The 25,558-nt window shown below is 50.9% G+C and overlaps 1 protein-coding gene across 3 annotated transcripts; it reads right to left on the reverse strand.

Annotated features, from left to right (window-relative positions):
- Window positions 1–25,558, reverse strand: Slc43a1 (solute carrier family 43 member 1). 3 transcript variants are annotated; one of them, XM_051166502.1, is made up of 15 exons: window positions 25,346–25,558; window positions 23,823–23,989; window positions 14,315–14,492; window positions 14,161–14,216; window positions 13,963–14,039; window positions 10,900–10,992; window positions 8,886–9,019; window positions 7,694–7,872; window positions 6,516–6,662; window positions 5,936–5,971; window positions 5,579–5,732; window positions 4,618–4,759; window positions 4,293–4,366; window positions 1,751–1,874; window positions 1–399 (listed from the first exon to the last, which is right to left on the reverse strand). In XM_051166502.1, the coding sequence occupies exons 2-15, from the start codon at window positions 23,974–23,976 to the stop codon at window positions 253–255; spliced, it is 1,695 nt and encodes a 564-aa protein (XP_051022459.1). In that variant the 5' UTR covers window positions 23,977–23,989; window positions 25,346–25,558; the 3' UTR covers window positions 1–252. The 3 variants fall into 3 exon arrangements, with proteins under 3 accessions (XP_051022459.1, XP_051022457.1, XP_051022458.1); XM_051166500.1 differs by lacking the exon at window positions 25,346–25,558 and adding an exon at window positions 25,155–25,339; XM_051166501.1 differs by lacking the exons at window positions 4,293–4,366; window positions 25,346–25,558 and adding an exon at window positions 25,155–25,339.

Below are 25,558 nucleotides of genomic sequence, written 5' to 3' on the forward strand. Positions count from 1 at the left end.
TGGTACTGGCCACTGTCTTCAGTTAATGGGCAGCTTGCTTTGGGGAATATTTTTTTTAAGGGCTGTTTTTTGTTTGGGGGTTTTGTTTTGTTTCCCTTTTTGCAAGTCCCTACAAAAATAGAACTCTTTAGTATTTATAAGTCCACGGCCCTCAGCTCCATGCACACGATGTAGGTAGAAAGCCCCGAGAGTGTCCCCTTCACTCTATCAGGCCTTGGTTGCTTGTCCTCCAAGTCCCTCGGCCCTGGGAGTCTATGTCTCCTCCTTCGAAGCATTGAGTACCTTCTGTGGGTCTGGCAGACTGGTGGCATACTCTCTCTGCAGACGGGACCGGTAGTAGAAGAGGTAGGAAGGCAGGAGAAATCCCAGCAGCGAGAGAATCAAGAGGCCCAGATTCACCTTCAGAATGTGGACAGAGAAGCAAAGAAAATCAGATGGGCACCGGCTGAACACATCCTCCTGAAGGACCAGCCTAAGACTCCCATCATGGAGGTTAGGGCAGAAATGGTCGGACCTAGCAGGTGTGGTAACTGTCCCACCAGCATCTCAGATGGCTAGTAATCTGGCCAAGGGGCTGAGGTGAGAACACTGAAGTCTAAGTAGTGATGGTCAGGCCCCACAATGCAACACTCTCTAGCCCTGAAGGCAGGCTCATGCCACTAGGACCCCCACTTGAGTGTCAAGAAAAGTCTCTTTGTCATGGTTAAAGGAGTCAGAATGGACTTATAGCCACCCTAGAGCACATGTGACTTGCAGCACCCAAGACCAAGACCTTCCTGAGCCCCCCCCCCCCCCCGCCAAAATCACATCCCACTCCATGACTCAGGTGTGACTCTGGGCAAAGAACCTCAAGTCTGAGCACCTCCTTCACAGGACAACTGCGGCAAAGCTGGAGCGAAAGAAAACCCTGCACGCTTGGCACAGCAACTGCTCAGCAGGCTGTGGGGAGGGTAACAAGTCACAGTTCCCCCAGAAGGAGGGTTCATGGTTGAGTGTCCCACAAGCAGAAATTGGTGTGTGTCGGGGGCAGAGGGAGTCGGGGAGGGGAGTTCTGCAGGGTAGGGACTTGATGACAACCGTGGTACTTCATGCAAGAGCAGGTACTCTGCCACTGAACACCCCAAGCTTAGTGGGAAGGAACCTGTTAAAGAGTACTGAGAGGGGATGCCTCTGTCAAGTCAATGTGGATGGGACCAGCAGTACCAGAATGCACTCCCAAGGACCATGACCAGGCCAGTAGATGTCTCACCTGGGACCTCACATGCATGAGGACCAGAGTTCATCCGTATAAATCCTGGGTGGGAGTGGTGGCCCACCTGTCCACTTCCCTGGAGGAAACTGGCTAACTAGACTATTCACATTGTTAAGCTCCGAGCTCAACTGAGAGACCCTGCCTCAGTGAATAAGATGGAAAGCAATGAAGAAATCCTCCCAGTGTCAACTACTGGCCTATACACACACACACACACACACACACACACACACACACACACACACACACACACACGCAAGCTTGAGTACACTCGTATACGCTCACCACACCACACTAAAGTTTTTAACAATAAAATAGAATAAAAGCAGACCCTTGGAGCCAGGTTAGAAGAGAGGCTACTGATCTAAGTCCTCTGGGAAGGGTTCTGATGAGCAGGCACCAGACAGACCCAGATTAGGGGCCTCCAAGGCACCTCCTGCAGCCTTCCGCAGGACTAGGGAAAGCGTCCCCCGGGCCCCGTGTTGAACTGGCTCTCACCCAGAAGGGATCTCCATGCAGGGGTCCCACCATGGCCATGAACAGCAGCTGCTGCAGCAGAGCAAACACGGCGCTGATGAGGGACTGGAGGCCTGTCAACGTCCCAAAATGGTTGGATGGGAACCTGTGCGGAGGGACAGCCAAGAGTCAGAGGCAGGACCCACTGCTGCCCAGCACCCATCCTGCTCCATACCCAGATATCACGTTGTGCTGTGCAGAATGTTCCTTGAAGAATCCAGACTCTGCATGCAGCCTTTGGTCCCTGCCCTCAAGGGTATATGCCACTTCAGAGCCAGCAGGCTGGGTGGCCATTTTAAGTATCCCTCTCCGTGTCCCAGTTCCTTCACTAGTAGCAGGATATATCCAAGCCTCACTGGATTACTCATGTCATTCTTTCCATAAATGCTCATAAAAGCAGTGAGGGCTGGAGAGATGGCTCAGAGGTTAAGAGCACTGGTTGCTCTTCCAAAGGTCCTGAGTTCAATTCCCAGCAACCACACGGTGGCTCACAACCATCTGTAGTGAGATCTGATGCCTTCTTCTGGCCTGCAGGCAGAACACTGTATATAATAAATAAATCTCAAAGAAGAAGGAGGAGGAGGAGGAGACGACGAAAGCAGTGAACCCATCAGATTCCACATAGCGGTGCTTGTATATATAAGAAAAATGCATAGCGTGTTAATGGTGAGGGCTAAGGCGAAACACTCAACAGAGACGTGGACAACTGCATGGAGACCAGGGCCTTGCAAATGTAGGTGAAGTGGCCAGAGGTGGCCATGCTGAAAGAACAGATAGATATGGCCCCTGGAGAAGGTGAGCATGTAAAACTGTCAGCCTTCTAGGTACCTGGAGGAAAGGCAAAGGCCCTCAGTAAGAAACATGCTTAGGATTGTTTGTTTACAAGGTGGCACATGAGGCTAAAGCAGAGGGACAGAAGAGAGGGAAGGGAAAGGAAAGAGCAAAGGGGCCTAGCCCGGGGCATTAGGACCTTTGGCCCTACTCTAGAGCAAGAGGAGTTGATATGTGAAGTGTTGGGTCCTAACTAGTGAGCCAGCCATGTCAAAAGAAGAGTGTGGCAGTGTGCTGTGGTGGTGCACGCCTTTAATCCTGGCACTCGGGAGGCAGAGGCAGGCAGATCTCTGAGTTCAAGGCCAGCCTGGTTTACAGAGTGAGTTGCAGAACAGCCAGGGCTACACAGAGAAACCATCTCAGATAGAGAGAGGGAGAAAAGGGGGGAGGGGAGGGAGGATGAGAAAGGAGGGAGGGAAGAAGAGACGGGGGCAGGGGGTGGCATCAGCTAAAGGTAACACAGATTTACAATGATCCATATATGAGATGACAGTGGGTTGGAGTGGGACTGGGGTGGGCAAGGTTGGGAAACCAGATGTGGGGCATGTGAAAGGCAGATCCAAAAGGATTGCAGGTACCCAGGATATGAGTGTTCAGAAAGAAGACATCAGAGGGCACTGCCAGGCATTGGCTGGGACAGTTCAGAAGGAGAGGAGCTGTCCTCTGATGAGATGGCTGCAGGGAGTGGCAGCCCACCATGTATCCAGAGCCTTCGAGGGAGGGGACACTGCATGATGTGATCTGTGCAGAGAAGCCTCTCAACAGTGCCTTGCCCTTGGACCCAAGGCTGTTCATTGTGACACTACAAGAAATCTCTACAAGACAGGCATGGGGAGCTAGGCCACAACCCAGCCTCAGGGCTGAAACACTCATCAGAGGAGACTCCCATTTTCTTTGGGAAGGACATCATGACTCTGGCATCTCTGTGACTAAGGGGTGGATGGCCTGTCATCATCAAGCTCCTGCTATAAGACATGAACAGCTAGCTCCCATGACCACGTCCCCCAGTGACAAGTCAATATGGAAGGGACACCAGGAGGAAGGCTGCTTTGGAAGTTGGGGCCATTTACACTCTATCTAAGCATCCCTAACTATGCAGGCAGGGCTCCAGTATCTAAGCATCCCTATCTATACAGGCAGGGCTCCAGTATCTAAGCATCCCTAACTATGCAGGCAGGGCTCCAGTATCTAAGCATCCCTAACTATGCAGGCAGGGCTCCAGTATCTAAGCATCCCTAACGATGCAGGCAGGGCTCCAGTATCTAAGCATCCCTATCTACGCAGGCAGGGCTCCAGTATCTAAGCATCCCTAACTATGCAGGCAGGGCTCCAGTATCTAAGCATCCCTCACTATGCAGGCAGGGCTCCAGTATCTAAGCATCCCTATCTATGCAGGCAAGGCTCCAGTATCTAAGCATCCCTATCTATACAGGCAGGGCTCCAGTATCTAAGCATCCCTAACTATGCAGGCAGGGCTCCAGTATCTAAGCATCCCTAACTATGCAGGCAGGGCTCCAGTATCTAAGCATCCCTAACGATGCAGGCAGGGCTCCAGTATCTAAGCATCCCTATCTACGCAGGCAGGGCTCCAGTATCTAAGCATCCCTAACTATGCAGGCAAGGCTCCAGTATCTAAGCATCCCTATATATGCAGGCAGGGCTCCAGGAGGCAACTTGGTCCACTGTGACTCACACTGCAGCGTAGAGACCTCCACAGGCCGAGTGGAAGAAACCACGAACTATGGTGTGCAGGACAAAGGCCACCAACTGAAACCCAAGAGAGAAAAGAGAGTCAGGAAGATCAAGGCAGAAGGAAGAGGGACCCAAGGCCTTGCTGGGCCACCTCCATGCTTCTACCCTGACCCAACCCTCATCCGACGTAATCTACGAGGCTCACTTCCTGGAGAACCCAGGAAGCTGACCTGGAACATAGGCATGCTTCTAGAGTATGCAGACACTGGCAGAGCACACCAGGAGGGAAGCCCTAGAAATGGAGAGGGGTGGAGGAAAGTAGGTACCTGCAGGTGTAGGTTGCTGATGAGGCAGGTGATGCCGAAACCCACAAGCAGAATGTTGGTCAGGGTAAAGGCATTGATGGCATTGGTGAGCTTTTGGATCTTACGGTAGCGTGGCCTGGTGAATTTGGTGGCAGTCCCATCTCTGAAAAGAACAGGCAGTCAGTGGCCACTGCCTGGAACTCCCTGAAACCTCCTAGGCACTTGCCTGGCCCCATTCCACTCTCTCAGAACTCTTTCTGTCAGGAAGCCATCTGCCAGATCAAATGCAGCCCTAACACGGGCCACATTGGTCAGCCCTAAACTTCATGCTCCAGCAAACCCGGAAGCAGTTACCCAACCCACACTGCACGTCAGATGGCACAGCTACAGTAGGAAGATAGAACACAACATCATGAGAAACCACAGATCCGAAACATCCAGGTGAGGAATTTCCAGGCCCCCCACCCTCAGTCGTGTGGAATAGTCAACATTAGTTGTTTGGGGGAGGACAACGCACTTCACAGCAACAGAAAGCGAATAAACCAAGCCCCCCTCTTCCCCGCCTTTTGTTTTGAAACAGGATCTGGGTCTTCACTCTATAGCCAAAATAGGCCTAGTACCGCCACGTAGCCCAGGCTGACCTCAAACTCACAGCCACCTCCTGCCTCAGCCTCCTGTTAGATGTCAGACAGCAGTCCCCAAGCTCAGACAAGCTTTGGGGTGTACCCTTGAGGACACTGGTTCAGGAGCCTGCAGGACTCAAAATGCGCAAAGTGCCTAGTGCAAAACCAGCCCTCAATTATGGGTATTCTTATGTCAAACAAGCCGTGCCTCCTCTAGCCTGCTTCGCCATCCATAAAACAGGGAAGTGCCTTTCTTTCTCAGACCTCTTAGGAGAATGCAATGAGATGCTATATGCACAAGCACAGAGGAAATGCAAAGTGTTGTCTGGGCTCCTGTTAGCACCACCCCTATGGGTCACCTGGCGTCACCAAAGGAAGCACTCTCCTTCAGGGCGCCCTCGGTTGGAGCATCCACACAGTCCTTGATGCGCCAGTCCATGATGTAGCCAATGAGGGGGCAGGTGAAAAGGCACAGCAGCTGCATGACTCCAAAGATGGAGGAGTAGAACTCCACTGGGCAAGAACAGAAGTGGGGTCAGGATGCCAGCAGCTCAGTGGGCACTGCCTTCCGCTTCCAGAACAGGAAGGCAGCGCTCAAACAACCTCCCTTGGAACCACATTCTCAGGACCCCAGGACTATGATAATGAGTCCCCCACCCAAGGGATAGGACATGTCAAAGTAAGTGTGGGTCAGACCTCTGGCTCCATCTCCCTACCTGTCTCTTCCACCTTTTGTCTCTGCTCAGCCGTCTCTGTGGGTAGAGATGGTGAGCGTATGCTTAGCCAGATGATCCTCCAGTCTATGCCCAATACATCCCCCCAATACCCACTCACACTCCCCCAACACCCACTCACAGCCCCCACACTCCTTCCCACACCTCCCCAACACCCCCCCACACCCACACCCCCTCCCACAAACCCCCAACACCCCCTCCCACATACCCAACATCCCCTCCCACATACCCAACATCCCCTCCCACACATCCCCAACACCCCCTCCCACAGCCCCCAACACCCACTCCTACACACCCCAAACACCTTCTCTCATACCCCAACGCCCCCTCACACACATACACACACCCTCCCACACATACACACCCCTCCCACACCCCCACACCCACACCCCCAACACCCCCTTCCACACCCCCAGCACCCCCTTCCACACCCCCAGCACCCCCTCACACACCCCCAGCACCCCCTCACACACCCCCACACTCCCTCACACACCCCCACACTCCCTCACACACCCCCACACTCCCTCACACACCCCAACACAAGGTTTCCACAGAGCCTCACCACATTCCTGGCCACCGGTTACAAGGAACTCCAGTATCTTGTTCATGGCAGCCATGTAGAAGATGACGCGCAGTTGAGTCATGCCCATGGTGATGAGGCTCCACAGGAAAATGGGGGAGCAGAGGCTCTTGCGAAAAGGGACAGACTCTGGGGAGACAGCGGTGGGAGGTCAAGCCCCCAGACCTTCCATTTCCCAGCTTATACAAGTCTAGTGGAACTAAGATGCTAACTGTGTGACTCTGGAGAGGATCAGGTCTCCTCAGAGACCAAGAGCTCCAGTCAAGCTCTAGAACAAGCTCCACATTTTCAGGTGAACCCTGAGGGCCTCCTGTGTTCATCTGCTAGCAGCATCTTGGAGGCAGTTGCTCTGAGCCACACACTTGACATACTTTATTTTTACCAAATGGAAGTCTGCAATTTTTTATTTATTTATTTTATTTTATTTATTTTTTTTTTTTTTTGAGACTGGCTTTCCCATGGTAAGGAAACTACTGCTTAGGCAAACAAATGATTTGCCTGAGCTCACATGGCTGAAATGGCAGGGGGATCTGACTCAGGCCCCTACTCTTAACCATCCTCCTACAAGGATGGGCAGTGGGAATAGTTACTATTGTGGCCGGACCCATTTTGCACCACATAAAGGGCTTTCCTGCCCACTGAGTCATCCGGTCCTCATAACTGTCGGACGATGATTTAAGAAACGAGGAAGGCAAAGGTGACAGAGACCCAACGGCAACATCATGCAATGGAAAGCAAGACTCAAACTCTCAACTTCTCACTCCAGAGCCCTTCCTCCACCAGTCCTGGAGGCACAGAAAGCCAAGGGACCTCTCTGGAAGTGAACGGCAGTCTGGTGCATCTCCTCCTATGGCCAGCAGGGGGTGTGAGTACGTCAGACACCGGAGGCCCTGCCTGCAAGATCCCTGATTTGGCCTGTGCCTTGATGCAACAGGCAGGGAGATTGATGATGGGTGGGTGAGGGGCAAAGAACCTGTGTCCTCTGCTGGAAGCATCTCCTACCGTCACCCAGAAGATCCAGCAGGGTACCCCTGAATCTGAACTCCCCAGGTCTCTTTCAGCTTTGATTTCCCCATCCACAAGCTCTACAGGTGTGAAAAGCCAGGAGGGATGAGACTGTACTCTCCCTGCCCACCAGGACTGAAAACCACAGCACTCACTCTCTTGATGCTTTTCTGAGGTACCAGGGAGGTCCGGGGATGAAATAAAGGTGTCAGCCCCCTCCTCCAGGCTGGGGGCCTTCTGACTCAGCCGCTGACCCACGATAGTCACGTGGGTGTAGAAGCGGTCCCCTGTGACCTTGTGGTCCAAGGCTAACCCAATGAGTTTGATCTTCTTCCTGCCAACAGTCAGAGCAGAGCCTGTGAGAACTAGCTATGCAGAGCCTAACTGCAAGCTCTAGGTACCACCCCAGCCTGCTGCCCCCTCATCTCTCTTGCTCAGAGCTTGGCTTAGGCAGCTGCTTATACGGATACTCTGAATGAGGGCCAGATGAGTGTTTCTCTCTCGGTCTGTTTTCATGGAAGGTGGCACAACAACTTCAGACACAGGCTCAGCCTGGCCCCATCGAAACGTCAACTCACCTCTTTTCAATGCTACGACCTTTATCAAGTCACTTTGTCATAAACGGAGTTAATAACAGCATCTATATCATACAGCTATTTGAGAGTAAGTACGGTGTATGGCATACAGTAGGCACTCAACAGATGTCAGCTATTTGACTATTGCCCTATTGCTAGGTTGTGCAGTACCATCTCCTGCTGCTGCTGAACTGAAAAGGGGTGGGAAAAGCTGGCAATCATGCTGTCCCCCTCCCCAACCCCCGAAAAAAGCAGTATGCTAAATTTTGCGGCAGCCTCTCCTTTGAGCCCATGTGCTGTTTAACACTATTTCAGGGGTGGTGGCGGGGTCTCCTACTCTGACCTTCTCCTCCTCCAAAGCCGGGAGTGAATATTACCATGAATAATTCAAAAGCACATTGTTGACCACCTACTATGTGCCGGCTCTACCATTTAAAAAACACCCTCGAGCAGGTGACTCGGGGTGCAAGAGCAGAGCTGGGAAGTGTGTGGCCATCTGCGAAGCTGAATTCCAAATCCAGCCCTAAGGCCAAAGCTGATTCTGTGGATCACATCATCATAGCCCTGGCCTCAATGCTCTACTGCAGGAGGCCATGGGTCAGGGATCAGGGGTCAGGTATCCGCTTCACACTCCAACCTCCTCTCCCATCCTCTCACATGTCATCATCATAGCCCTGGCCTCAATGCTCTACTGCAGGGGTCAGGGTTCAGGGTTCAGGGTTCGGGGTCAGAGGTCAGCTTCACACTCCAACCTCCTCTCCCAGCCTCTCACGTGTAATCAACTTCCTCAGGGGCAGGAAAGGCTTCTGCAGGCCAGTTGAGAGCACAGTTCAGAAAGATAAGACAGGCCAGGCCAGACCACGTGAACATGATGACCGTGAAGGACACTCCAGCATCGTAGATCAGCTGTTGGGGAAGGACAGGCCATGGAGGAAGCCAGCTTGCCCGGGGCCCACGAAGGCAGAACCTGTGGAGGACCAGGAGTCTCCAAGGTCTCTTGCATCCCACTCCTTAGACCCAATTTGCAGGTGGGGACACCAAAGCCAGAAACTAAAACATCAGACCCAGACCGCCTGCCGCTCCATCCTTCACCTGGGCCCCACGAAAGGAGTGTGGAGCCATTCTTACAAAGTGCTCAGGGTGCCTCCCACTTACTCAACCAAGCCCAGAGACGCTCAACTCCGATCCTACCTCAGAAAGGAATGCCAGCGTTTTTTTGGGTTGTTTTTTGGTTTTGTTTTTTGTTTTTGGGTTTTTTGGTTTTGTTTTGTTTTTTTGTTTTTGTTTTTGTTTTTTTGTCCATGACTCTGTAAAAAATTATTATTTTCACACATAAACATATTATTTCCTGTCACATGAACAAGGAAAATCAATTCTGTGTGTTTAGCCTTCCCTTGCTAACACACTTCTCATGGAGAAGCAAACCCAACCTGAGACACCTTATCTCAGAGCTCCCAAGTGCACACAGGTGCACCCACTGTGGGGGTGGGCGGTGGGGGAAGGGAGGGCACAGGTGTGTGGAGTAATCAGGCAAGTTTCTAACCCCAGAACAAATAGAATTGCCTGGGATCTTATGCAAATATGACAGCCCCTTTGATAAGAGATTTGCTTCCAATTGTCCTTCCTGACAGCCTCCAGCTGACAGCTCTGGTCACACTGTGTGTGGGAAACCTCTTGCAGGAACTTCGGGGACTTAGGCTTGTTCCTTGTGGAGGCAAGATGGAGCTTCCTTCTATAGAGAGCACGGAGGGGGGAACACAGGACTTCTCAAGCTCACCCACTCCAAACCCCTTTAGAAAAGGTAAGCAAAAATGCCCATAAAAGTAACTAACTAACTGCCCACGGCCAACTCTGAAGACTGGTGTCATGGTCCAGCGGAAAGAGTACCAGGACCACCTGATGGGGGATGAAGCAGAGTCCTCCAGCACACCCCAAACTGAGAGCTCAGTCCTCCCTCTGCCAGGTCCCCCAGGCCAGCCTGACCAGGATCTACTCTGGCACAGACTTGCTTTGTGAGGCTGAGATCAAGTTCCTCAGCACCCCACCCCATCACCATTCACCCTGCCCTATCCAATTCCTGGGTTATGGTGAAAAGACAACGGAGAAGACCTGGAAAATGCTTCAGTGTGGTAGTTTGGATCTCTGCCACTCGTTTAAAGGCAGGTGGCAGCATATGTCTGCCAGTCGGCGAGGGCTGTGGTACGGAAACAACCCAGTGGGCTCACTGGCCTGCTAGGATAGACAAAACTGCAAGCCCCTTGTTCAGTGAGAAATTCTGTCTTAGCAAATAAGGTGGCTGGGCATGGTGGCGCACACCTTTAATCCCAGCACTCAGGAGGCAGACGCAGGCAGATCGCTGTGAGTTCGAGGCCAGCCTGGTCTACAAAGCAAGTCCAGGACAGCCAAGGCTACACAGAGAGACTGTCTCGAAAAACCAAAACAAAAAACAAAACAAAACAAAACAAAAAAAAGAAAGAAAGAAAAGAAAAAAGAAAGAAAGAAAGAAAATAAAGTCGAGCCAGGTAGTGGTGACACATGCCTTTAGTCCCAGGACTTGGGAGGAGGCAAAGGCAGGTGGATCTCTGTGAGTTTGAGATCAGCCAGGGCTAAGCAGAAAACTATCCTGTCTCAAAAAAAGAAAAAGAAAGAGCATGGATAAGCCCAACTGTAACACACACACACACACACACACACACACACACACACACACACACACACACACACAGTGTGGCGGGGGTGGGGGTGGGGATGACCCAGCACTCCCAGCTCTCCCACAAATTCCATACCTTGACTCCAGGGAACGTGATGGCAGAAGATGCGTAGGAGCCGATCATGAGGGCCATGAAAGTGGAGCGCAAGTTCCCAAACATGTTGGGCAGCTGAAGGAGAGGAGTGACTCCTGTGAGCCGGCGATGCCCTGGTAAAACCCCGGCTCCCCTGTCTTAGCACTCCATACGAAAGCTTGGAGGCTGCTGGGTGGTGGTAGCGCATGCCTTTAATCTCAGCACTTGGGAGGCAGAGGCAGGGGCATCTCTATGAGTTCTAGGCCAGCCTGGTCTACAGAGCAAGTTCCAGGACAGCCAAGGATACACATAGAAACCCTGTCTTGCAAACAAAACAAAACAAAACAAAAAAGAGCAAACAAACAATGAATGAGAACTTGGAGGCATTTCCCAAAGTGAGCTTGCAGGAATGGCAGCCCCATTCCCACGTTGGGGAGTATACTCACTCCAAGGCCCCTAGCACACTGTCAGTGCACGTGGGCACCTAAAAGGGTTCCGGAAGTACCCTTAGAGAGAAACTTTAACTTTGTCTCATCCCAGGATTGACCAGGGGTTTTTTTTTGTTTTGTTTCATTTTGTTTTTGTTTTTTGAGTTTTTTGTTTGTTTGTTTGTTTGGTTGGTTTTTTTGTTTGTTTGTTTCACTCATGAAGCCACTTTATTCATTGACACCCTGGATAAGCCCCTGGAACAGGTAGTAGGAAACACTGAGCTAGGGGCAGGGGAATTCATTAGAGGTTCAACGCCCGGCACCCATACAGTTGCTCACAACTGTTTATAACTCTAGGTCCAGGGGATCTGACAGCCTCTTCTGGCCTCTGCAGGGCACCAGGCATGCACAAGATAGGCTGACATACATGCAGACAAAACACACACACATGGAACACAAATAAACACTGATGTCCTGGGTTTGGTGTCGCAGCACTCAGGAGGAAGAGGCAGGTGGATCTCTGTGAGTTCCAGGCCAGACTAGTCTACAAAGCCAGTCCAGGGCAGCTAGGACTACAAGAGAAACCCTGTCTGGAAAAACCAAAAAAAAAAAAAAAAAAAAAAAGAAGAAGAAGAAGAAGAAGAAGAAACAAACAAACAAAAACACTGACGTCATCCAACTCATTTCTAAAATGAGAAAACTGAAGCTGCGGGTGGGGGAATGGGGGGGGGGGGGAAGAACGCTCAAGTTCACAGGCTTAAAGACTTCCTCCCTGTTCTGGCCTGTCAAGGCTTTGTCTGTGGATGATGCTCTAACACGAAGGTGACTTTTAATCCTCCATGTGGCCCAAATACCACAGCCCACGGGTTCTTCTGAACCAGGATAAATCATGAGAAAGACCAGGGAAGTAAGAATGGAGCTGAGGTGGCTCTGGTGTGCAAAGCAGACCCACAATGCCAAGTAATGAATTAATGGATGGTCATGTTGGGCTCGCTAACGGTGAGCCACGCCCTCAGGGGAAGGGTCCTCCTGATCCTTTGCTTACCTTCTCCCTTAATCCCACTGACTTCCAGGGTTAGGAGAAGCCATAAGTGGGTAGGGCCTTGGATGTCACGCAGATACTAAAACCTCTCCACCGGAACAGAGGCTCAGCCGAGGGGCCTCAAAAGACCCCAGGAAATAGACTGGGAGACCAAGTAGGCTCCCATTAGAACAGAGATCTCACTAGCGTCATCTATCGGCCATGCACACTGTCAAGGACATCAGGAAGGATCCCTGTACCTCAAGGGTCGGAAAGGCTCTGTCTCAGCCTAGCACTGCCGGAGCTAACCACAGGGTGACCCGGGAGGAAGCATATTGGCAGTAGTTATCGCCCAGGGGCGGTCTGCAACAGCAAAAAGATCCTGGTTAGGCTTGTCATCAGGGGAGGGCCAACAAGTGGTGGGGCGGGGCGGGGCAGGCGCCAGGCCCTACCATTGGCTGGAGATTACAGAGGTGATGACTTGTGGGAAGCACAGACTGGCTGGCCCTCCGATCCCCTCTACTAACGAGGGCAGGGTCCAGGTCAAGCCTACCGCTCCAGCCCCAGAAGAGATTAAGAGACCTGAGCCAATTTGCACAGCGGGAACGGGACTGCCGCACAGAGGGGTGGATCGGAAGGGATCAGCTTCCTTAAAAGTTGTGAAATGTCCCCAGCTGCAGTTAAAGGCAGCTTGCTGGGATGAGAAATTCGGCCAAAACATCCAGTTTGGCCGCATCAGAAATAAACAACCCAAAAAGGCCCAACAGGACATTTCCTAACCCCAACCCCCGCGAAACTTTTAACCTTTATACCCACAGGTATACGTAAACATATACAGGAAAGCAGACCCACACAAAAAACGCAATCGGTTAAGCCACATGAAAAGTTAGTTCTGTAGGTCAGAAATGTCCGCTATTGACAAATTCACGCGGGCACAACCTCACAGAGGCATTTTCCACTCAAGCCCTTTCACACACACGCCCCTACAGCGTGGCAAAGGTCCCCAAGGCTAAGCTGCTCAGTTGCCCTCAGGGCCACATTACCCAGTTGAGTTTTCTCCCTAGTATTTATGACTAGAGCCATGATTTATTAGTTTTCTCGCTTTTTGGGCTTTCTGTCCTGCCCCTCCCTAGTCCCCATATGAAAGCTTCTGGAAGGTGAGGACATAGTCCTGTTTGTTCTGTAGGCTCAGTGCAGGAACATAGCTCAACTGACACAGGCTCAGTACACACACACACACACACACACACACGTCTCACTCACGCACAGCTCCATTGACTATCACACACAGGCACTCGATCAGAGCCGCCCATCACCCCTCCACTTGATTCTAAAGTTATTTCTATTTATGTATCTGTGTGTGTGTGTGTGTGTGTGTGTGTGTGTGTGTGTGTGCTGTCTCCTCAGAGGCCAGAAGAGGGTGCTAGATTATCTCATGCTCAAGCTGTAGGACTCCCCCACCCCACCCCCCACCCCCACAACCCAACTCTGGTCCTCTGGAAGAACAGCAAATGTTCTTAACTGTGGAGCCATCTCTTTAGCCCCCTCTCACTCATTTCTGACCCCACTCACTCCCACTTGTCTGGATGGCTGCCAGGGCAAATCCACTGTACTCACAGTAAGTGAGGTGAACGTTAGGCAGATGCCAGCAAACCCATTCAAGGACAGTGCCAGGAATATCAACGGAGACAGAACTGGGAAAAGAAAGAGGGCAGACGAGAGGCACTTGTGGAGCCGTGGGAGCACACCGGCAGGAGCTGAAGGGTCAATGTCTACCTCCATCCTACCCATTCTAGAGGAAAACACATGGCTCACCTTTAGTGTCCCGGGAGGCCAAGGCCATGAGAGTGCAGGAGGCAGCAAAGCAGGCACTGTAAGGACACAGAGGAGTGGGGCATGGTTTGTTAGCCTCCCTCTTCTGCAGCATCTTCCTGACCCTGCATCTCTCCCCCGCACCCAGCCACCTCACCTGCCCACCAGACGCAGGGGCCTGGGCCCAAAGCGGTCCATGAGAATTCCCAGAGGCAGTGTGGTAGCGCTCAGAAGGAAAGAGCCAATGGTGAAACCCAGGTTGAGCATCTTGTCCTGCTCGTCACAGCTTGGCCACTGGTGCTGTTCATCTTGGCTGGTGTTGGTCTTGTTGTCAGCTGAGGAGGGGAAGGGAGGGCTCAGCACATGCAACAGAGGCAAAAAAGCTGCCCGACCCTGGGGTCCTGCCTTCTAATCCAGGTCCCTAGAGGAACCAACCGGTGTCCCTAGAGGTAATGAGGAGTCCTATATATGCTCTGTCTGAGGGGGGAAAAGAGCTCCTGGGTGACAGCAATTAGCATCCGGCCTTGAAAGGATCACCACCTGCAGTCTGAATCTGAGGCCTCAGCTAGCTCAGTTGAGAAAAGTGGACATCATAGCATGTGCCAATTTGTAATAGTCACTGGAAAGCACCAGTGGCGGGGGGGGGGGGGGGGGAATACCCCAAATCAAGAGGCAGAATCGGTGACTGGCTCTTTAAGGCAACAAGAATGGGGAAAAAAAAAAAAAAAAAAAAAGGAGAGGACGCCTTCTCAGTAAAGGGCATTCTGATAATAACAGCTAGTACTGTTTAGCATTTAACTATGTTCCAGTCACGGCTCTGCACAGACCCTGTAAGTCACAACAAGGCCCCAAGAGTCCTTTGGTAAAACAACCCATCCACCACATGAAGTCACAAGTGTGCTGTCTCCCAAGGTCCTTCAGCTGTGAACTCAGGAGTTGTGACAAGGTAAAGGAAAGGGGACAGAGGGTGACTTAAGTCTGTGCACTGAGCCATAAGGTGGCTGCCTCCAAATTGTTTCTGGCTAGAGCTACCAAGAGAAAACAGGGCATTACTGGGGAAACAGGCCAAACAGGGTCTCCATTCCCACTGCACTAGCTATGAAGTCTTTTGGCCAGGGAAACTCCCTCACTCTGTGCCTCAGGTCCCTTGTCTGTTAACAGGGGCAGAGGATGAGCAGCCTCAGTTGGAGATGATGGAGAGAGTTCTGCATGGTTCTGGCCCAGGGGAAAGGGCTGGGGAACATTCCAGAGCTCTTGACACAGCTGACAGTGGGGTTGAGCACAGACCCACAGGATCATGCCCTAAGACTGGAAGCTGTGCTCACGATTGGGAACCGTGGATGCTGATTTAACGAGGGAGGTGTGGGGCTGGAGAGACCGCTCCTTGGCTAAGGGCAGTGGTGCCTCTTCCAGAGGACTCTGGTTACATTCCCAGCACCCACGTGGCAGCTCACACCTGTCTGCAACTCCAGTTCCAGGGGATCCAATGCCCTCACACAGGTGGGCAAGCAAAACAGAAATGCACATAAAATTTTAAAATAATAAATAAATAAAAAGAGACCCAGTATCAAAAAGGGGGAGGTGTGTTGTTTGTAGTGACTTACGGATGTAATGCCAGCCCTTGGGAGGATGGCCTCGAGGTCAGGCTGAGTTGTGTGTGAGACTCTGCCTTGGGCACCAGGGTGGGGGTGGGGTGGGGGTGTCATTAACTGAAAATACAAAAGTAGTGAGTTCTGTAAAGACAACGGAGGGAGGGATATGACTGTCCCTGGGTGCTGGGAAAGAGGGTGGTTACCCACCCCTGACTTCAAGTAACCTCAAGCTGCCAAAGGACCTACAGGCAGCAGAAAGTAATGAGATCTGTGTGTTAATATTTAAAAAAAAAAAAAAAAAAGAAAAAAAAAGGAACATAAAGATCAGTCAGATCATAAGAGCAGGCAGCCAGGAAAGGAAGTGCCTTGGGCAGTACCAACTCCCTGGGAGGCCAGGGAAAGGGCTTAAGGGACCTGGAGGGGTTAGAGCATTCAGCCTTTGAGGGTCATGCTAACCCTGACTACTTAACCTTCCTTAACTATCTTTATGATCCCCGTCCACTGGGTTTATTCTACAGCTGATTGCTAGGCCTTTGCTGTACGCCTCCATTGTGTTGGGGCAGCGAGTCAGGGAAGAAGAGACAGAAGAGAAGCCAGGTGGAAGGCCGCGAACAGGTGACCCCCACTGACTCTCCCCGTCCATGTTCTGCTGGACCGGCAGTCAATTGGGCCTAGTGTCACTTTAAATAAACATCCGGATTTCTAGTTCATTGAAAATCTAGGTTCTGGGGCTGGAGAGATGGCTCAGAGGTTAAGAGCACTGACTGCTCTCCCAAAGGTTCTGAGTTCAATTCCCAGCAACCACATGGTGGCTCACAACCATCTATGACATGATCTGATGCCTTCTTCTGACATGCAGGTGTACGTGCAGGTAGAGCTCTGTATATATAATAATAAATAAATAAATCTTTAAAAACAATGTGTTAAAAAAAAAAAAACAATGTGTTTAAAAAAAAATCTAGGTTCTCAGCTAGGGCATGGTGGTGTGCAACCACACTCCCAGCTACTCAGGAGGTTGAGGTAAGAGCCCTTGGGTGCAGAAGTTCTGGGAGAACCTGAGCAATATAGCAAAAATAGAGGGAGAAAGAGAGAGGGAGGGAGGGAAAGTCAGGAAGACCCAGCTTTTGCTGCCCCCTCTTTTGCCAGGGCTGTCCTTCTAGAACGTGTGTGTCTATCTCACAGCTCCCAGATGCTGGCTATCGTAACCCTGCCCTTCTTGTCTCATTTATTATCACATGCCTGCCCTCAGATGGCATTTGAATTTGTGGCCCCTGCGTTAGACACTGTCCCTGCCCTTAAGTCTTTCATAATCAAATGACAGGTTCCCTCCCAAATAATGTCACTAGCTTGCAGCAAACACCTACTTTGCGTCAGGCTGTTCCAAGCAAAATATCACTTAATCTTTACAACAACCCTAAAGAGTCTCAGCCCCAAAAGCCACCCAGCAGGCTACAGCAGAGTCTCCAGAGCCAGCACAGATTCAGTACCCATCCTAGCTGTCCCACGGGCCGACTTGAAAACTTTCCCACGTATATTCTAATGCCAGTGAATGTGTGTACTCTGGTACAGAGTCGAGCCCAGTGAACTGCCAATGGCCACCCAAGGTCCACGAACACAGAAGCTCTTCTGGTTTAATCAATCCACTTGTTTTTATTTTTATTTTTATTATTTTATGTGCATTGTGTGTCTGTGGGTGTCAGGTTTTGGAGTTACAGACAGTTGTGAGCTGCCGTGTGAGTGCTGGGAATTGAACCCGGGTCCCCCTGAAAAACAGTCAGTGCTCCCTACCACTGAGCCATGCCTCCAGCCCCCTCAATCCACTTCTTGTGGGTTCAGTCTGAGCTAGCTCCTGAAGCCCAATCACTCCAAGAGGCTGGTTAAATGACAAACAAGATACGGGAAGGGAAAAAGAGAATGCACTCAGTAAGTGAGTGAGGCAGCTACACTGAGCATCAAGGGAAAGCAGGTGACCACCACTGGGCCCCAGGCCTTGTTTGCCTCCTTTTTAGCTGGATGACTTTAGGCACCCATACACACTACATGACCATACACACTACATGGCCATACACACTACATGGCCATACACAGTACATGACCACACACACTACATGACCACACACACTACATGACCACACACACTACATGACCACACACACACTACATGACCATACACACTACACGGGCATCAAAGTAGGGTTAGGTAGTAAGTATATGGAACGACTTCTGAGGTTTCAATTATTAGTTATTTGTGCATTAGAAACATGTGTGAGGCCGGGCATGGTGGCACACACCTTTAATCCCAGCACTGGGGAGGGAGAGGCAGGTGGATGGATGTGAGTTCGAGGCCAGCCTGGTCTACAAAGTGAGTCCAGGACAGCCAAGGCTACACAGAGAAACCCTGTCTTAAAAACAACAACAACAAAACCAACAACAAAAAGAAACCATGTGAATATATGTATTTCTTAGGGATATATATAAATATGTACATGTGTATACACAACGTCAAACCCAAGGCTGCATCACACTTTAAATAATGTGGCACACAGAAATGATAAAAATCCCCAAGGTAGCTTGTAGATGATCCTGTCTGGGGAACCCTGGGGAATGAGATTGTGGTTAAGCCTGCACTATAGCTATGCTGCTGAAATTCTCTGAGGCTTTCTCCCACCTTCGAAAAATGGGGACAGTGACCTGAAATACCTGGGTCTGAGGATGAGCCTGAGTCCCCTACATGAAGAATTCTTTATCTCCTAATCCATGTTTGCTTCCCCGTGACACTTTCCGGCTGGTGGCATGGTCAAACCACCAAAACACCTCAGGACTAAGTTCCAGACGGAAAAGTCTTGTCTATGGCGCAAGGGAGTGTAATGTTGGGGCTCGAGGCCTGTGCTCAGAGATAAGTCTGAGGAAAGGCAGGATGCTGAGTGGAATAGAAGGAGTGGTCCCCTCAGAGTGAGACCACGCCCAGCTAATCCTGCAGCCACTGAGAGGAAAAGGCCTGAGGGATTTGATACCTAAAAAGCAGCATGGAAGAGTCAACGTTCATGTAAGTATAATTTCAGGAGGGGGCCGGTTTCCAGCCCCAGCACATGGGACGGCATGGCAACTTCCGCCTAGTGGTTGAGGGACAACTGTAAAGGGGCTGTGGAATCTTCCTCCTCAGTCAAGGAAAGCCACCGAGAGCAGGCTACTTCGGCAAGAGTCCCTCCGTGGAGGCCCCAAGAAACCCTTTCACGCAGCTGTGAAAGTGAAGCTAGTTTGCACCAGAGACCCCAAGATGTTGGTGATGCCAGAGCCACGGGATGTCTGCCAAGGAGAAGAGCTGCTAAGAGGGCGTGGAACCAGCCCAAGGGAGAGAAGTGTGCTGCAGTCAACAAAGTTGGAAGGAGTGGGAGATCTGAGGAACCCTTTGATAACTGACATGAAGCAACAGGACTTGGACTTCTCTGCTCAGTTTCAGTCATGCTTTGGCCCAGTATTTCTACACTTTGCCCCTTTCCTCCGGTTTTGGGATGGCAACGTATATTTTGTGCCATTGTATGTTCATGTATGTGATTTGCCTTTTGATTTGAGGGGGTGTACAGTTAAGAGATTGCCTCAAAAGAGACCCTTTTTTAAAAAGTGTTGATAGTGTTATTGACTATAGGGACTTTTGAAGTTGGACTAAACGCATTTTGTGTTATGATGTGGCTCGAGGCTTATGGGGTCCAGGGAATGGAGTGTTGTGATTTGAATGAGAATGGTATTTGAATGTTTGGTTAGGAAGGATTCAGAGTGGGTCACTGGGAAGCAGGCTTGGAGGTGTCAAAAGCCCATGCCAGACTCGGTCTATCTTTCTCTGCCTCCTGTTAGTAGGTCAGATGTAAGCTCTCAGTTACCTGCCTGCCTGCTGCCATGTTCCCTGATGTAACGCTCACGGATTCACCCTCTTAAACTATAAGCAAGGTCCCTGACTAAATGCTTCCTTTTATAAGTTGCCTTGGTTATGGCGTCCCTCCACAACACGAATAGCATCTAAGACACACTGGAATGCTCCAGAGCAACCCTCAGCCACTAGTGGGTGGGGCACCTGGCTTTTCCCAGGAGGCTTAGCAACAAGGTTCTACAGTCAGAACTGAAGTAAGTCCTCACTCTGTGTGCTCCTCACACACCTCTGGGTGTTGGGGATGGAGACCACAGCTTCTCACTTCTCAGGGAAACCCTGTGAGCGTCAGGAGCAGTCCTAGCCCTCTCCTTACCAGATGGGCAACCTTAGGCACACTGCTTAGCATCTCTTAGTTGTAGGTTTCTCTCCCCCGAAGTGGAATTATAATAATGCTGCTGTCACTGATTTACAACGAGTTCTAAAGACCTAACAAATAGTAAATAACGACTGTTGGCATTGTTCTGTTATTCTGTTACTGTGTCGTCAACTGAGATGGCCTTGACTAAATTTTAAGTAATAGTTCCCACTAGCTCCCACCCCATGGGGGTGCGAGAACCTGAAAACAGACAATATGACCAAGGAACCCCAAAGCCTATACTAATGTCAACTTCACTTCTGGTCTTCACATGTGCTGAGTCCGTCAACTGTCTGTTAAACAGCATCATTTGAGACTTCCGTGACAGGAAAATAACAAATATCCAGACGGCGACCCGGTACAGAAAACCACAACCCACCAGAAGGCAGAGAACAAGTGACCGACCGTGTAGTGCCGTGGCCTCAGGTGACACATCTACCTCACAACTCCTGCACCTAGAGCTCAGGGATCACAATGGAAGAGGGGGCAGAAGAGCCAGAGGGAGAAGACATTGCTGTTGAGACTGCGCCTCCTAGGACCATCAGCAGAGACTCACAGTGAATGAGGCACCAGGAAGCGAAAGGGCTGTTTGTGATCAGACAGCACAGACAAGACAGAACAGGAAAGAAACACCACCCCATCCATCAGCCCGCAGGGCCCCTTAGACAGGGGCGGGGAGAGATGCTGTGCACTGCTTTCCAAAAGTGCACAAATATGTTCTGGGGAAAAGGGCAAGAGTTCACTTAGTTTACCAGTTAGTGATGACAGCAGACTCAACCCCACACCCACTTTCAAGTCACTCAAAACATCAGGTCTGTACCTCATAAGATCAAGGATCCAAACATTAGGAGCCCAAGCCACAAACCTAAGAAATCACAGGTGCACTCAGTCTATAGCCTAGTGGTGGTGCTGCATGCCGTTAGTGCCAGCACTCGGGAGGCAGTGGCAAACTAGTCTCTGAGTTCAAAGCCAGCCTGGTCTATAGAGTAAGTTCCAAGACAGCCAGGGCTACACAGAGGGACCCTGTCTCAAACACACACACACACACACACACACACACACACACACACACACACACAGAGTGTGAAGAGAAAAGAAACACAGGTGCAAATTTGTGTGACCTTAAATTTAGCCAACAGTTTCTTAAACATGACGGAGTAGTGGAATAAAAAATAGGCAAATAGGATTTTTATCAACATTAAAAAAAAGATACAGCTGGGCAGTGGTGGCACACGCCTTTAATCCCAGCATTTGTGAGGCAGAGGCAGGCGGATCGCTGTGAGTTTGAGGCCAGCCTGGTCTACAAAGTGAGCCCAGAACAGCCAAGGCTACAAAGAGAAACCCTGTCTCAAAAAACAAAACAAAACAAAACAACAACAACAAAAAAATACACACCAGAAAAAAAAAGAAAAGAAAACTATATAAATGACTTAGATCTGGTGTATAAAGAGTTCTTATGCTTCAGTGGAAAAAGACAGTGGTATACTGTGTACATGCTTAGCAGTATAAGGCCCTGGGACCAATCTCCAAATAAATAAACAAGCAAATAATATAACCTAAAAGTGGAAGAAGTAGCTGACTAGATGTTATTCCAGAGAAAATGCCAATAAAAGCATCCAACCTCAGTAGCCATCAGGGAAGCGCAAATTAAAAAGACAATCAACAACCAATGCTGAGGAGGCGGAAAAAACTAGAATCCCTCATACAGTGCTGGAGAGAATTTAAAATGCAGTAGTCATTTTGGAAAACATTAAAGTTTCCTTCATGACCCAGCAAGTCTACTCCAAAATAAATACATAAACATGAGAGTATTTTTTTATTCCTTTAAAAAAATTTAACCTTTATTTTATGTTTAATAATTAAAAAATAAGATGCCCAGCAATAGGTATCATACAGAGGTTTATTAAATGAGCATGGGGAGAGAAGGAAAGGGGGAAAGAGAGGTACCCCAAGAGAGAGACAGAGAGATAGAGAGAGGAGGAGAAGCTATAGAGCAAGCACAAGAGGATTATCCTTAATAACTGGTGAAGAAAATATAGTCAGTCCATATGATGGAGACACTCTGCTATTAAAAAAAGGATGAACAAGAAAACATTATGTGCCGGGCAGTGGTGGTGCACACCTTTAATCCCAGCACTCGGGAGGCAGAGGCAGGTGGATCAATTTAACCTCGAGGCCAGCCTGGTCTACAAAGGGAGTCCAGGACAGCCAAGGCTACATGCACAGAGAAACTCTGTCCTGCGGAAGAAAAAAAAAAAAAAAAAAGAAAGAAAGAAAGAAAGAATTCTTCATGAAGCCCTACTACCTCCCGGTGCAGAAGGAAAGAAGAAGCCCCTGGACGGGCTGTAAAGGGCATCAAGGCTGCTGCACAACAAAGGGAAGATCCTCTTTAGACTCCAAGGAAAGCTCCGAGGATTTGAGCCTCAGGTGGGTGGGCGTCCCTAAGGGCCCACTTGGTCCTCTCAACCACCCTGGAACATCTATCATTCCGTCTCAGACTTCTTCCTCAAGGGACCCACCTTGCCTTCCTAGGCCTCATGCTAACTTCACCATCTCTGGTCCCAGCCCTCTGAAACTGGGGCCAGGCGCATGGGTGCAACCCACTGCTTCCTTAGAGATAACTGTAGGAGGGGTGGGGTGGCCCCACAGTACAGCAGGTGCTGCAAGTAAGAACAGATATCAAGACCGCCTCATCTCCACCCTCAAGAAAGTGGTTTCCAGGGGCTGGAGAGAAGGCTCAGAGGTTAAGAGCACTGTGTGTTCTTCCAAAGGTCCTGAGTTCAATTCCCAGCAACCACATGGTGGCTCACAACCATCTATAATGGGATCTGGTGCCATCTTCTGGTTTTGGGGCAGAATACTATATAAATAATAAATAAATACATCTTTTAAAAAAAAAAGAAAGAAAGAAAGAAAAGAAAGTAGTTCTCCATCCTTCCACACTCACAGTATAAGTTATGAGGCAAGGGATTGAGCTCCCGAGCCAGAAGCCAGGAGGACATTTGCATTTGTTAAGTGTTGAGTCACTGCCATCCTATGGGACTTGGGGACAGGGGACAGGAATGAGAGACACGAAACTGCACACCACACAGCTCCTTCACTGAGCTCAGCACTCTCCTTTCAGAAAAGAAAAATATCCACCAAATGCCAACCACCAAGGGAGGAACTCCCTCCCCCGGACAGATGCAGACAGGCAGCCTTTGGCTGCAGTTAACTTCTCAAAGAGTTCAGGATTCCCACGCCAGGTTCGGGTCCATTTACACAATACCAAGGTGACTGATGTGGAAAACAGAAACAAACCCTCCACAAGTAAATATCCATTCTAGAGGAAATAATGCTGTTAACTTTATACAAATGAGTGATTTGTAGAACTGGGGACCCCACGGGTGCGGGTCCCTCACATTCACACTCCAGTTGGTGTGGCAGCTTGATCTCTTGAAGAACTCTCTTGTGTGTTAGTGATGTTTGCTAGTACACCAAAGAGCCCTGTGTTTAACTCTGACAATTCCTTACTCTGGGTAGGTGCAGACTTAAGGTTGTCACAGGCAAATCGGTCTCAGGATAGAGATGCCTAGTAGGACATGGGAATTCAGCGACCACTGAATCAAAGAATCCTAAGAGTGGGCACTAAAGTTTGAATAGATCACCAAGTGAGCCTGCCCAACGTTCCGGTCTTTGGCAGCCCTGCTTTGTCTCCGCCTGGCCACCTGTCCTCATTTTCCAACTCCCTACCTCTTCCCTCTACCGTCCCCAGCGGTCCTCACCTCCCACCCCAAACCCTTTTCGAATATACCTGGGCACAGGCTCGAGTAGAAGCCTTCCTTCTTAAGCATGATCAACAGGGAGGCCCAACCGAGGAGCACCGCGGAGAAGAAGAGGTTCTCCAGTACAGCAGTGCAAGCCATCCACCAGCGCCTTCCGTAAGCCTGCTTCAGCGTGGGGGCCATGGTGGCCGAGACTCTGCAGAGAAACAGGGCGCTGAGAGAAGAAGGGCTTCCCAGTGGCCCTTGAGAAGGGTACTCCATCACGGTGGCTCCTGAGACCCCTGGAGCCAACCCGAGATGGAGTCTTCATGGAGGCCCCATAGAGCCTGGTGCTGTGGAGCCGGCTTCGCGCGCTCTGGCAGCGCCAGGGGCGAACGCGCCACAGCCTGCAGGGCACTATCAGGAACTAGAAAAGTCTGATCTGAGCGAAGCCACCTCCTGGCGCGCTGCCGCGCTTGCCTACCCAGGCAAGGGCGCACAGAGCCCGCTCTTGGAGGCAAACCCCAAGTTCCCAAAGTCTCCCAAAGTCACCAAGGGCGGACCATGCTCTGTAGCCACCGCTGGCCCACAGCTAGCCAGCCTCTTGCGCCAGATCGGACTCTGAGAAGCCGGCAGGAGGCGGAAAGGGAAGTCTGCGGCTAGCCGGAGACCCTCCGTTCTTGTTACGCCTTTCATTCTACTCCCCCTCTCCAGCGCCCGGGTAGAAAAACTCCTCCCGCCCGCCACAGCCGGCGGCGCTAGTGTCCCTCCGGTCTTCCGGACCAATCCCTTAACTGCCACGTGGAGTGAGACCCTGGGCGGGCCCCGTGGCGCCCCCGCGCGCCCCTCACTCTGCAGCGCGCCTGGGAATGCGCCAGACACTCAGTCCCCGGGACGGGGCTCGGTCTCCGGCAGGAAGTCCTTTGCCTACAGACTTTATAAGGACTGACTTTATAAGGCAGTGGATGGGGGTGACCGGCGGGCGGCTGTGTTTACCAGAGGGAATGAAGAAACCCGAGCTCGCCAGCGCCGCGGTAGCCACCGCCAACCAGGGAGACGATCTGACGCCGGGACCCGGAGCAAGACCCGAGCAAGCAGAGAAGGAACAGACAGAGAAGAGCAAGCAAGAAAGACGAAGGGGAAGGAGACACTCGCCCCTTCTCTCGGGGTTGCCCAGCCCCTCATCTGTGAAATGGGGCTTTCGATTGAGGGATCCCCGAGATCCCTTCCCACAGTGACAAGTGGCTCTAAAAAGAGTGGAACAAGAGGAAGAATGGAGAGGTGGGATAGAGGGGACAATGTGCTCAAAGACTCAGGCAAAGGACTCTTCTTGAGGACCAGCAAGTGTGGCTAGGTGACTTTGAGCGGTCCTAGCTGCTCACCTGTCCTCGGCAAACTTGCCTCCCGCAGCTCTTGACACCCGGGGTAACACAGAGCCTTTGTGGTGGTTCCACACTCCGGACCTCCGGAGACCCAGGATCACAATCCCAAATCGCATCCACGCCGGGGGTCTTTGCTGCGTGCCCGACACAGCGGGCCTTGGAGCTTCAGCTGCACAGCCGGCCGGTCTCACCTCGTCTGCGCCCTCCTAAGAAGCGCCCCGGCGCCACAGATTAGTGAAGCAGGGAAGCCAGTGCTTAGACTACGCGATCTGCCGAGTTGATAGTTGTATTTACAGGCGTTGAGAGCAGCGCCCCAAGGTGGGGGCGGGGGTTCCCGTCCCTTCCCCACCCCTTAGGTCGAGTTTCATGCGCACGTGATTCGCCTGTTGGTCCCCCAGATACTC

Source organism: Acomys russatus, chromosome 24 (genome assembly GCF_903995435.1).
Source record: "Acomys russatus chromosome 24, mAcoRus1.1, whole genome shotgun sequence".
Lineage (NCBI taxonomy): Eukaryota > Metazoa > Chordata > Mammalia > Rodentia > Muridae > Acomys > Acomys russatus.